Source organism: Chanos chanos, chromosome 7, assembly GCF_902362185.1.
Source record: "Chanos chanos chromosome 7, fChaCha1.1, whole genome shotgun sequence".
Taxonomy (NCBI): domain Eukaryota; kingdom Metazoa; phylum Chordata; class Actinopteri; order Gonorynchiformes; family Chanidae; genus Chanos; species Chanos chanos.
Genome location: NC_044501.1, coordinates 7,975,164 through 7,987,636, shown reverse-complemented (window position 1 = coordinate 7,987,636; position 12,473 = coordinate 7,975,164). Strand labels below are relative to the sequence as shown.

The window sequence follows — 12,473 nt, the reverse complement described above, 5'->3', positions numbered from 1 at the left end:
CCTTTCATGGGATCATTGACCTGTTCTTCACTCACAACATATTAAAGAGTAGGCTATGTAGAGTACTGCGGTAATTGACTTTATTGACATTATTTTTGATGCCCTGATGAACACGTTGTGAGCGGTAAGTACGAGGAAAGTAATTTATCACTAGATACGGCTCAATGAAGTTCTTCCCATGCCCTTTAACTTGATAATTAATCAAACAGATTTAATCGAAAATCCTCCGTTACAACAACGCAATTCTCAGTCACCCAAAACGACAGTTCTTTTGTTATGTTACTGTCAATGTTTTCCATAAACTGCACGTGCATTACATCACTTACTTTCATTGTAAGTAAATTTGCTCTCTTGAAAATACTGCAGCATTCTTGGCCAAGCACTTGACAGCCCGTAGAAATCACACACAGTTTAAATAATGACATGAAGCCTAAGGTCATATTTACGTTACACAATTCTTCTGATAACCTTCCCACCTTGTTGGCTGGTTAAATTTAGAAATACGTTGTAGCTTACTACACCTCATTGATCATGAAAGCTGTGAACCAACACTTAAACCCATATAAAAAAACAAACAAACAATGGACAGGGTGTTGCGTACACCTGCCATAATCAATCAAATATAATAGGTGCGGAAGGTTAAATAAATAGGGTTTAATGAGGAGATTCCTTAATTTTCCACAGTGCGTTTGTACCCCTGGACAGTAGGTGGCAATACGCAACATTTTAACTGAAAAAGCCCATAAAAGCAGTTGTGTCTTCTTCTTCTTCTTCACTCCCGTTTTGAAAGGGCTGTCAGGTGAGTTGTCTCTGCGAGTTATTTTGCGCGATTATTATTAGACATTATTATAAATGAGAGTTTTGTGCATGCAGCAAAAGTTGTCTTTTTTTCACCACGAACTTGGCTCAGAGTTTTCAGACTGAGTTCTGAGTTAACATGAGTGAATTAACTCTGACCTTGCCGTGCAGATGCATAACTATTTCACCAGCCTGCCAGTGTGCCTCTCATTGTTTTCAGTATTTTGCTACATTAAGTTACTCGTGAGGATATGCATTTCCAATGAAAAGTAACGCTTTTAACAGAATGGCCGGCCGTCGCGCTGCGCTGAAAGCCATTGACTGGCTCGCGTTTGCAGAACGCGTGCCGCCCAATCAGAGAGGCATGTTCAACGCGCTTAAAACGCGCACTGACGCTATCTCAGCCAAGTAGGTCCATTTCTACACTGATCTGAACATCTCATGCCATCGTTAATGACGTCAGTTATTGTATCTATACCGTTATTGATTGACTGAAAAGGATGTCCACTGTGCGTTGCTTAAAGGAGGCAGTTTGCATTTCATACCAGTGTTTTTCTAATATGTTCTTCTTCTTACCTTGAAGGAATGAATTGAGATTGTATATTGAGCAAAACCTGGACAGGATTTTGTAGTATTCATTATGGTGGTTTGATTAGCTGTTTTTCCGGCTGGCGCATCAAACCACTTAAAAATAACTTATTTACTGGGGTCATCTTTCCTGGAAATTCAGATCGTCACTTATCAACTGAAATCATGTAGTCTAAACGAAGCTTCACGTTGCAGTCATTGAGCAGCTTCCCACTTTTGCGTTCAGTAATCAACACAAAAACTGCCGTCATTATGAGCTTGTTTAGTGAGCTATTCGGCATCTAAAATGCTAGTGGATCGTGTGTGATTTAGATTGGCGTCTCTTCCCGGGAAGCCTGCTCCCATTGACTGGAGCTACTACAGGAACGCTGTGGCCAAGGCCGGGATGGTGGATGAGTTTGAACAGAAGGTAAGCTATATGCTTTTCAAACCTTTTACTGTATAATAATACATGGTCTAATCAGACAAGATAATAAATGATATGTCAGTAATATTCCTCATCCAGAAAAATATTGGACGGAGGTGTAAAACCTATAGGACCAAACCTTGCGTTAGTCGATCATATAACATTACCTTCTGATACTGATTTCTAGCAGTCGATTTTTTTAATGTGTTCAGATAAAACGTGTCACGGAGCAGTGCTCTCTGAACCATAAACAAGCACGCGTTGGCCGCTGTGGGTTCATTTATCTAAAATAACTTCTGGATTTCTGTCTCTGCCTGGCAGTTCAATGCCTTACAGATCCCTGAACCTGTGGACACTCAAACCAGCGCCATTGACGCTCAGGAACAAGAAGCTGTTAGTAACCTTAAGCTGTTACTGCTCTGGGCAGGAGATTGATTGTTTGCTTGGTGGACAAAGAAATTGCAAGGGGAACCACCCGTCGCTCCCGTTACCTTGACGACCCCTCTTAGTCCCTCTGCTTGAATATCTTTTGTGTTTGGGCCTTTTTTTTTTTTTTATTTTCTCCTTTTTGAATTGACGCTTCTCTTTTCATGTAGGCCCAAAGCGCCCTGGCCTACGTAGAGGCTTCCAAAGTCCGTGTTGCAACTTTTGAAGAAGAGGTGAGTTTGTACTGTCACTCATAATGCTGCCACGTCAGTAATTTCAGCTGTTTCAATGGGACAGTCAGCATAATGAACACTCTACCATGCTCAGGACTAAAGAGGACAGTTTGGAGTTATTCCAAAATAATTAACTTAAATAATAGAATACATTTATATATTATAATAATATTTTCAGTGTTCAGAATCAGTACAATCCCTTTTTTTCCCCCCTACAAAATATAAGGTTAGGTTTTCGCATTTGTCTCAGATTGTGCTAAATTAGTTATGAAAAGTAAATGAGCTGTATCTTCTGATTTGTCTGCATACAGCTGGAGAAGTTCAAGAACATGATCCCATTCGATCAGATGACGATTGAAGACCTCAATGCTACGTTCCCAGAGACTAAGCTAGACAAGGAGAAGCATCCGTATTGGCCACACAAGCCTATAGCCGACCTGTGATTTACAGACCCAAGTCTTTGAATAAAAGCATCTCAGTCTTTGTAACTGTCACAGACGTTGTGTCCTCTTTGTCCCTAAATATGTGCTTTTTCACCATGCATGCATGGCATTCATGATTTGATTGTCAGAAGTTTGTTTACTTTTCTCCCTCTCGCTCCGTTGTTCTCCTTGCCTCTCTCTAGTTTTCTGTGTGTTTTGTTAATCTCTGTCTCCCTCTGTTTTTGTACAGTAACATTCTAAAAAACATTCCCACAAGATTGCATCTTTAAATAATAATAGATTATTGTTGCTCACCCAAGTTCGCTGAAGTAACAACTTCAAATTGGGGAAATGTGATATATGTACTTACCAATAGGTGGCAGTAAAGACTGTTCTCACGGGTGCGGTTCTTTTAAGAGAACTTAAAAGGCAACATTAACAGCAGTAATTGTGCTTGCCCGGCTGCTGCCATCTGTTCTAACTACCAGCTATGTTCACTCTTCTTTTATTCATAAAATAATTGTGTGAAGATATTTCATAACTTAACAGTCATGGTTCAATATACAAAAGAAGGTCATGCATTGGCCGGGAATCGAACCCGGGCCTCCCGCGTGGCAGGCGAGAATTCTACCACTGAACCACCAATGCTTGACAGTAACTCTTATGTTTCAAGCGACTTGTATCAAGCGACCATGACCGCTTGCGCTTGAACTTGTGGGAACAAAATTTATTTTGTAACGTTTCGTGACTATTTTTTTGACCATTGGGTAATTTATGTTATTGTTCTTTGTTTATTCTGTGGCTGTGCATGAAGATACAATGTATGGCAAGAACAGTGCCAAAATCTGTCATAAATAACAGCACGTGAAAAAATGGGTGATATCAACAGGTCATTACGTAGGCCACCATTCTTCGTTCTTAGTCAGAGAAAAACTGATGTGTAACTATTTACACTAATTTATTATATTGAAACCCAGCCTACACTGCATTTAGCCAAGATAAAATGCACTATATGAAATACATGTAGATCACTGTATGTTCTTTTCCTTGACGCATCAGTGAACTACGAACTAACAAGTCGTGGGTCGCACTGTCCAAGTGGTGGACGGTGCAGTGCAAGCAAGACGTTAAAGTAAGAAAGAAAGAAAGCTTGGAGAATGCGGGCATCGATCCCGCTACCTCTCGCATGCTAAGCGAGCGCTCTACCATTTGAGCTAATTCCCCTGTTACTTGATTGAACATTTTACGGGATTTAGGTACAACTAGGGCAACGGCCAGAATAAGGGTTAGTTGACTTTTAACCATGAGCACAATGGATCGGGCAGCAGGTCTCCCACCCGCGAGTCCCCCACCACAATGCACCTGCCGGCTCACTGGTGCGTCTTCAAACGACTCTTTTCCTTTCACGTACACATGAGTGTGCAGGTGTGACTATGTTTTGTTTATCTGGCGATACGATAAATCTGGTCCATGAAAACTGTGATGAAAAGTTTTTGTTTACGACTTTGTTTTTACAAGACAAAGACTAAACAGGGATAAAGATAAATAAACTGCTCCAAAATGAGGTTTATTTTTCTCTGCTTCAACTGCATTAGGCCTACACATGAAAAACTAGTGCTAACTGTCCATTTACCGCCTACACCATGTTCCATTCACACTGGCACAACAAGGTACATTTTCGGTTGCCTTGCCTTTGGAGCGCCTTATACTGAATGGCCGAAAGTCTTTCGTGCCACAGCAGTTGGACAGCGACTCCCCCCGGTGATGCCTTTGGCTCTGGGCTCCATACTCTCAGCTTGCCTTGACCTTTTGCCTGTGCTGGCGGCCTTCTGAGGAGACCATAGGTCCAAAAGTAAATTGGCAAGGTTCCGTGGTGTAAGGTTAGCGTCCTGGACTTTCGGTCCGACAGTCTAGCTCAAATCACGGTGAGACCTTCAGCCGCCTTTCGCCAGTCGAGTTCAAGCGTTTTGTATACTCGCAAACACATAATCCAGCAAACGAAGTGCCCGTGGATATCGCCTGTGTTAAGGCAGTAAACTATGGTATGCTCAGCATGCAGGTAAGCATCTACTGTCCATAAAGCGGGCCCTGTGGAGCAAGGTGGTTATCACCCAGTTGGTGCAGAAAGACACCTTTGGACAGGCATAGGGGCATCAATTCCGTCATCTCTCGCTCGTTAAGTCAGCGCGCTGCCATTTCCGTTAATTCCCATAGTTCCTTGTGTGCTTCGGGCACCCCACTGCGAAAAGATGTGAGTTTAGCTAACCCTATGGCTGACACGACTAACTCTAACGGAGTCCACTGATGCTATGTGAGCGCTCCAATATTTGAGAGCTTACCGTGTCCGTGTGGGTTTTACAGGAGAGGCGCACAATAACACCAGATTTCTGAGGGAAAAAAACTGCCAGGGACGTTGCAGTTGAAATAGTTAATGATGAGCCTAAGGGAACAGACGACATCAAGGAAATGTGCTGAATCACATAAATTCAGCTTTGTGTCTTGCAGATCATTCGCCAGAAGCCTTAAAAATGAAGAGGCATCCTCGCAACTTATTACTCTTTTTTATCATTTCACACACTGTTTGGCAGAAGCAACATGGTTACAGCCTTTGTTTTTTTGTTTTTTATGACAGTAATAGTTTGGCTCCACAATCAATGCTAATTGTATTGATCTTGTTAATGTCATTGTTATGTGAATGAGCTATAGAGGGGTTACGTTCACTTACCGAAAGTATTTGCAGTTCACTCCAATGTTAATCATGTCTTACAGCAAAAAGCATGCAAACAGCACAATCATCAATTACATCTTTTTATCTTAGAGTCGTACATGGAAGGAGCCAACTGGTGATACTGACATCACACTGTCTGATCACGCTTGTGTCACAGCTGGCTTCCACATATATACCAAAATTTATACGCCAAAATGTTTTTGTTTTTTTTAAATCTATCCTTGTGGGTCATGTCTTGGAAAAAAAAAGTTGGTAACCCCTGGAGTAAAGTGGCACAGATGCCCTTAAGTTTGAGCCCATACTGGACCAAGGGTCAAGGGTCCCAACTTGAGTAACCAATTACAACATGGGCTTTTTTTTCAGGTACAGAAACAACTTCCCCAAATAATGTGTGGAAACACCAGTGTAGTGGAATCAGTGCTATGCTGATGTTAAGCTCTCAGAGTGATCCAGTGTGGGCTACCCACACTGGGCCCATTGTTGGTGTGACTACAGTGATTTCATTAGTTTTATCCCTTGGACTTTTTAATTATCCGCAAAGATTCAGTCTGTTTCTCTTAAAATGACTGTTTGCAATGATAACATCAGTGGTTACCGGTCTAGATGCAATCAACACTGTAATGTTTCCTTGGTCTATCTGATCTACACTCTTATCTAAACATTTGTGCAATTTCCTGATGACATGTTTGCAATTTAAATGGATGTAATATTACTGGATTAGATTTAGATTCGTTTACATTTAGTGAACTAGAGTGAATTTAGATTCAGCTTTGGCGTTACTTAATGGCCTAAAGTTTTCGTCATATTTAAGTTGTCAAATCTTACACATGTAGTGTCTGTCTTCCTCAATGGGCTTTATACACTTATCTCAGAATGATTTCAGAATGGATGTCGCGTCAACCTTTGAACAAATATCCTTAGGCAATCCTTATTGCTTCATTTATCAGTATCAACGATCACTGGTTCATGTTAAATTCTACTTCACGGCTGGCATAACGTGGCTGACTCAGACAGTTGACGTTGTGAGGCTTCTGTCACAGGCGGAGAAGTCAGGCATTTCATCGTTAGAGCTTGTTTATCTTCCGTTATTGGTGTCTGTGACCATCACTCAAACTCTAACCGCCCAATCACAAAAGGCTCTTGGTCGCTCTTTTACATGTTGCACCACAACTGGCCCTTTCCATTATATTTAGATCGAAAGTTGATAGAGGAAGAAACAGCAAACATGAATCTGCTTCTCGATTGGGTAACATGGGCGGGATATCTAACTCTGATTGGTTCTTACGTCCGCTCAGCCCGGTAAGGGTGGAACTCTAGTTGAACATATTTCCGGTGTATGTGTTGTTTGACAGAATACGGGAGCAACGGGTGCAGGTATGGTGAACTATGTCATTATTTTCGCACGTTTGTCTCATTATTTCAGCTCCCTAAGGGTAGCATTTAAGAGCGAACACCCTGGTTTGCTCAGTTGCCGTAAGCGTCGATCCATCTGGGTTATAATTTAAGACAAATGCTCTAAATAGGGAGAAGTGTCTGTGTCCAGCATGTTAATGTGCCGTTTTGTCCCTGCGGAGGTCAAAGCGCAGCATCACTGCATATAGCTAACAGTCTTTGAAAATTGACCACTGCTTTACTTTACGTAATTGCGATATTAACATAAAGCCTATGCGTGTTTATAAGGACATTATTCGAAGCAGTCGGAAGAGACGGATAAATACCAGTTTCTGCGTCTTTTCTGATCCTTAACTCTTGCTCTTGTTTGCGCATTTGATTGGCTAAGCGGTGTAATTACTAAGATATAGTAAAGACCAGTCCATAGATTCATATGTTTCTATGATTTGCTGCGTTCAGGCTGGACTGCCATTGGTCAGAGATATATATTTAAAGCTAATCTTTCAGAGGGTTGATGCTTCGGACCCAGTTTACATGCTATACTGTAACGTTTATCGAGGATTAGGTTGGCTAGGTATCGAGTCCTGTGTTTTTAACACGACCAGTTAATTGTATCTCCTTTGCATGTTCACATACTTTCCGTGGATTTGAGCGGAATGCAGTTAAAAGAGCTTTAACAGAACTCTGGATATGGGAGATGAGAATAGGTTTGCTGTACATCCGAGGATAAGGTAACCGTTGTTCAGCTTGTCACGATAGCTTACTGGATCATGCGAAGTGCGGATGTGAAGTGTGTTATTTTGTATGTTCAGTGTCTGTTTAACAGCAGAGAAAAAACTTGATGTTTTGAGATTTGAAATCGACTGTTCAAGTCTGAGCCTGTTACTGTGGATAATAGTGATATATTATTTTTTTTTCCTTGCATCGGTTCAGTTTAGGAAGCTCCTCCTCTTTGACCCTAAGGGAGTTTTTATCCCGTTCAAAATTGTATCGTTTTCTCTCACGTTTGAGAGCAAATATCCAGTAGCCAACTAGTCAAACGAACAGTTTCATGACAAAAGAAATAAGCAATGAAACAAGTACGCAGTTAGGATACGGATAGCAGACGTTATGACTAACACAATGCGTGTGTGTAACCGGGGGAGAGAGAGAGAGAGAGGGAGACGGCATATGCGGCTCATTCTGTCAGAGTGCACATGCTTAAGTATACACTGGAGACATTGTTTACAGAGGACAATGGAAAATAGGAGGTACCCGTTGGTGACCAGAGAGTGCTGCATCAGCCTAGCTCAAATGTTCTTACACAGCCCCTCTGCATGTCAACTTTCTCCACTCCACTCCTCCAAACCACCGCCGGATATGTGTCAGGAGCGTTACAGTAACGTTCCCTAGCCTGTTATGTGTTTACCGCTATATCCGCAGTCATCACCTCAGTAAGTGATAACCGCACAGCTGAATATTTCGGTTCGGACGGATTTAAATCAGTTAAGCGTCACGTGAGGGCAAGTCGGACGTTTTCAAGCTCAGAGATTCCTGTGCTTTCCTCTTCTCCAGTGATGCTTAAGATCAGTAACGAAAGTCGAAAGAGGGCTAGACTTGACTCTTTAACGGCTACATGCTCGGTTTGTGTACTCTGCCACGTTTGGAAGTCACTTTGGTGAAAAGCATTTGCTAAATGAATAAATGTAAAACTGTCCTTGAGAGCAGTCTCTGTCACAGGCATGCCACTGTAGAAGGAGTAGAGATCTCAGTATGACAGCACAGGGCTAAAGTTTGCCCTGTGGGATGGGCTGACACTGGAGGCTGCTTAGGACAGGGAGAGTGGTGTTTCCCAGTACTGGGCACATACTGGGAATTCTTTCTGGCCTATTTGAAGAGATGGGGAGGGAGCAAGCACATATGGACTCGTTAGAGGTCGTCAATGGTATAGCTCTCTGTCTTTGTTGTCTCTCTGTGTAGGGAAGGATGTTTGACTTCGGAAATGATCAATTATGATTGTTTTTTTCGGCCCGGCACAGTGAACTGAAGGCACAGCTGAACCTTTGACAGTAGATGGATAACATAATGGGTCTGAGCATGCAATCTGACACTGACTGAGTCTCACCCACTAATATGATTTCATTCCCTGATGTATCTCGCCTCAAGCATCAGTAACAGACACTGGCCAATGTATTAGACATGAATGGAAATTTACTGGTGTGGTGGAGGCTGCTGGGAAATGTAGTTGACTGCTTTGGTCTCCCTAACCAGCTTTGCCTACATGCTTGTTTATGTGTGTCTGATGAATGCGGTCACTGTTGTGTTTGCAGGGGTCAGCAAATCTGCATGGGGAATTTTAGTGTGCGTGTGTGTGTGTGTGAGTGGTGTGCTTGTGTCCATGTGTGTTGCTGTTTTCCTCTTGCCCGTGGTATGGGAACAGACCTAACAGAGGAATAAGAATGAAGTGATGAGTGTGTGTGTATGTGTGTGTGAGAGAGAGAGAGAGGGAGAGAGTGAGAGAGAGAGGGGTGGGGGTTTTGTGTCACTGTAAAAGTGTATAGAGGGGCTGAGTGAAGGGTGTGCTGTAAGAGGATCATGGCATGAGAAAGCACACTGGAGAGCCATATGGGAACTCTGTCTGTGTGTGTGTGTGTGTGTGTGTGTGTGGTCACTGGGCAGCATGTTATCTGTTGTTGTTTTTTTGGGAGATAATGGCATGTCCAACTGGGGGATGGGTGATGTCCCCTTTGTTTGCGTGTGTGTGTGTGTGTGTTATGGTTTTATGGCTTGTGAACTCTGATTCCGTGCCCTTATTAAGCCAACCATATTTCTTACGCAATATACCTTGCTTTTTTAATGTTACCCTGTCGCCTTTGTAAATATCACTTTTCTTTTAGACAGACATAGTATTACCATATTTAATTTGTATACGTTAATATCATTATTTCATTTAGTTATTATGTATTTATTAAGGCTTAATACATTTGTTGCCCTTTAATTTTTTTTTGTGGCCTCTAGTGCATGTGTGTGAGATTGTGTATGTGTGTGTGAGTGTGTGCGTGTGTGCGTGCGTGCGTGCGTGCGTGTGTGCGTGCGTGCGTGCATGTGTGTGCGTGCGTGCGTGTGTGTGTGTGCGCGTGCGGCTGTTGCACGTGCATGACGCACCAGTGTGAACCTGTATTGCAGTGCTTGTTGATGGACCAGCGGAGTAAAGGATCGTGGTTAGAATGGGACAGAGTACATCAGGGCAACAGTCCCAAGATCCTCCAGAGGTGAGCATGTTATACCCCCACCCCCCCCCCCCCCCCCCCACCCCCGTAACCCTCCCGTGTTGTCCTCCACCGAGTCATCAGAGGTGTGACACAGTTCAACCAGCCAGGCTAAACCCCGGGAGCTCCGGTGTCCTGATCACACCATGCCAGCTTCTGGCTTTGCTTCAGACACAGACACTCATACATCTGCAGTGGAGCCTGTCATTCTTGCTACGTGAAGCACTATTTCAGACTGCAGCAGTGTACTGTCCACTGCGTTCTCAGTCTTACCTTGCTTTTTTTTTCCCTAGAGACGCTTTAGGAAACTGTATCCTCATCAAATCCCTGATTACATCCCCCCCCCCCCCCGCCCCCCGCCCACTGCCTCTTTTTAACCCCCTTCTCCAGTCCTTTCCTTAAGATGTCAGTCGTGTTCCCCAGCTTTAAATAAACTCCTACACTTACTCCTTTATCTGACCCTTACGTCACCTCCTGTCGTAGATTATCTCCTCCACCCTATCGAAATGCCGTAGTCAACCACCCCAGTCTGCTGTTTCATCAGAATTCCTGGCCTCCTCTTCTGAGAGACAAGTCTTTTCCTCAACCCCATGTCACAACAGCATGGATCTAATTCTCTGTCTTTTCCTCTGATTGGTTGACCCACTAACCTTCTGTTCAACCCTACCAAAATGCTACTGCAGCCCCCCCCCCCCCCCCCAAACACACACACCCCATTCCTTCACCTTCAGCCCCACCTCACGCGTTCTCTGCTTCATCTCTTTCTCCATCTCCTACACCAGCTGTCAAGCTTTAACACCCCACCCTCCACCCCCACCCCCCACCCCCCGACCTCACTTTTAACCGTTCATCAACGCCAACTGATGAGCATGCTTCCTCTTTTCATCCTAAAGACCTCCATCTTCTGATCAATACGTTATTGCTCCTCAGTTCTCCTGATCAATAGCCCGTCGGCCGGCGTAGCTCTGATAAGAACACCTATGGCGTAGTGTCAGTCGGCGTCAGTCTCCAGATTCATCACGTGAAGGTTTTAAGACTTTCATTCATCAGGGTTTTTCCCCCTTTGACTCATGTCCGCTCTTTTTGTGGTGCGTCGCGGTATTATAAACGCTCTTATCTGTGGGCGGAGACATTTGTCAGGTTAATGCAGGTTCGCACACCAAAAGCAGCCGCCCCAACGTAAGAATGCAGTTATCTAACACTGGAGTGAAACCGCTGTAAGAGAGAAAGGAACTATCTGTTAACTGTCTGTACTCATACGCTGTCGTATTAGCGGCGGTATTTAGACCGTAGGCGCGGCTATTTATCCAATACAAAGGTTAAAATTACAGGTTTCTCCCTGCGTGTGAGTCAACATATCGGCTCCAGGCTGAGTCTTGTCAGAGTGTGGCTCGGCCTGTCGGAATAGGCCCGAGCAGGTAGGGTCTTGTCTGCGCGGACGCGGCTATTTTTTTTTTTACGCCGTCTGACGCGAACAGGGCTTTTTATGTGTGTCGAATGGTAAAAACGACAGGGAATCCCATTCACGATCAAGACTCGTAACGAACCGAAGACAGCGCGAGAGACAAGCAGCCGAACGGACCTTGTGTCCTGAACTTGGAGAAGAGTTTAATGAGGGGTGAAAGAAAAGAAGAGGGAGAGAGAGAGAGAGAGAGATGAAAAGGGGACAGGTAAGCCCTAGAAAGGGAGAAATGTGACAGTGTGTGTGTTGCTGGGAAGGGGTCAGGGAAAAGAAAGAAAGAAAGACAGATGAGGGGTTATATGAAGAGTGTGGGACAGTGTGAGAGGAGAAGGGGGAAAGAGGGATGAGGAGAAAGACTGCAGAACAAAGAGCTGGGTTCTATTTTGCCCAACATCTTTACTCAAAACAGATGTTGGCAACGTCATCGTTTTCTCTCTCTCTCGCTCTCTCTCTCTCTCTGTTTCTCTCTCTTTTCTTCTGAGAAAGATTCTCCTTTGGGTTCTTTCTCTCTTTCATGTCCTAATCTGTCCTCTCCATCCTTCTGGGCGTACATTCCTCTTGTGTCGACATCTCTCAGTTGCTGTTCTCATGTGCTTTTTTTTTTTTTCCCTCTTGCCAATGTTTAGATGTAATCAGAATGGCGTTTCTCTTTTCTTTTTTTTTTCTCGTCTGTAGCAGGACAGCTTTGGGAACATTAAGACATTTGTGGAGGATCAGCTCCAAACCAGCATGGTCAGTGACTGCCATTATCCCAGAATTATATTATTTTC

The 12,473-nt window shown here is 43.6% G+C and overlaps 2 protein-coding genes and 2 non-coding genes across 8 annotated transcripts in view; 2 read left to right on the top strand and 2 right to left on the bottom strand.

Moving 5' to 3' along the window:
• The first annotated feature begins 776 nt into the window (after positions 1 to 776).
• On the top strand, positions 777 to 2,945 carry LOC115817257 (ATP synthase subunit d, mitochondrial). The gene is made up of 6 exons (XM_030780529.1): positions 777 to 799; positions 1,084 to 1,206; positions 1,699 to 1,795; positions 2,114 to 2,185; positions 2,389 to 2,451; positions 2,763 to 2,945. Exons 2-6 carry the CDS (start codon positions 1,085 to 1,087, stop codon positions 2,892 to 2,894), a joined length of 486 nt encoding a protein of 161 aa, XP_030636389.1. The 5' UTR covers positions 777 to 799; position 1,084; the 3' UTR covers positions 2,895 to 2,945.
• Positions 2,946 to 3,450: 505 nt separating this feature from the next.
• trnag-gcc (transfer RNA glycine (anticodon GCC)) lies at positions 3,451 to 3,521 on the bottom strand. The gene has a single exon. It is a non-coding gene; the product is annotated as a tRNA-Gly (tRNA).
• A 503-nt stretch (positions 3,522 to 4,024) lies between these two features.
• trnaa-agc (transfer RNA alanine (anticodon AGC)) lies at positions 4,025 to 4,097 on the bottom strand. The gene has a single exon. It is a non-coding gene; the product is annotated as a tRNA-Ala (tRNA).
• Positions 4,098 to 10,159: 6,062 nt separating this feature from the next.
• Positions 10,160 to 12,473, top strand: part of pnpla6 (patatin-like phospholipase domain containing 6) — a 29,717-nt gene continuing 27,403 nt past the window's right edge. For 4 of the 5 annotated variants that reach the window (XM_030780928.1, XM_030780925.1, XM_030780926.1 and 1 more), the window contains exons 1-2: positions 10,160 to 10,244; positions 12,379 to 12,435. In XM_030780928.1, the coding sequence (XP_030636788.1) occupies positions 10,200 to 10,244; positions 12,379 to 12,435 (102 nt within the window). In that variant the 5' untranslated portion in view covers positions 10,160 to 10,199. The remainder of the gene's footprint in view (positions 10,245 to 12,378; positions 12,436 to 12,473) is intronic. The other variant, XM_030780927.1, reaches the window with a different exon arrangement.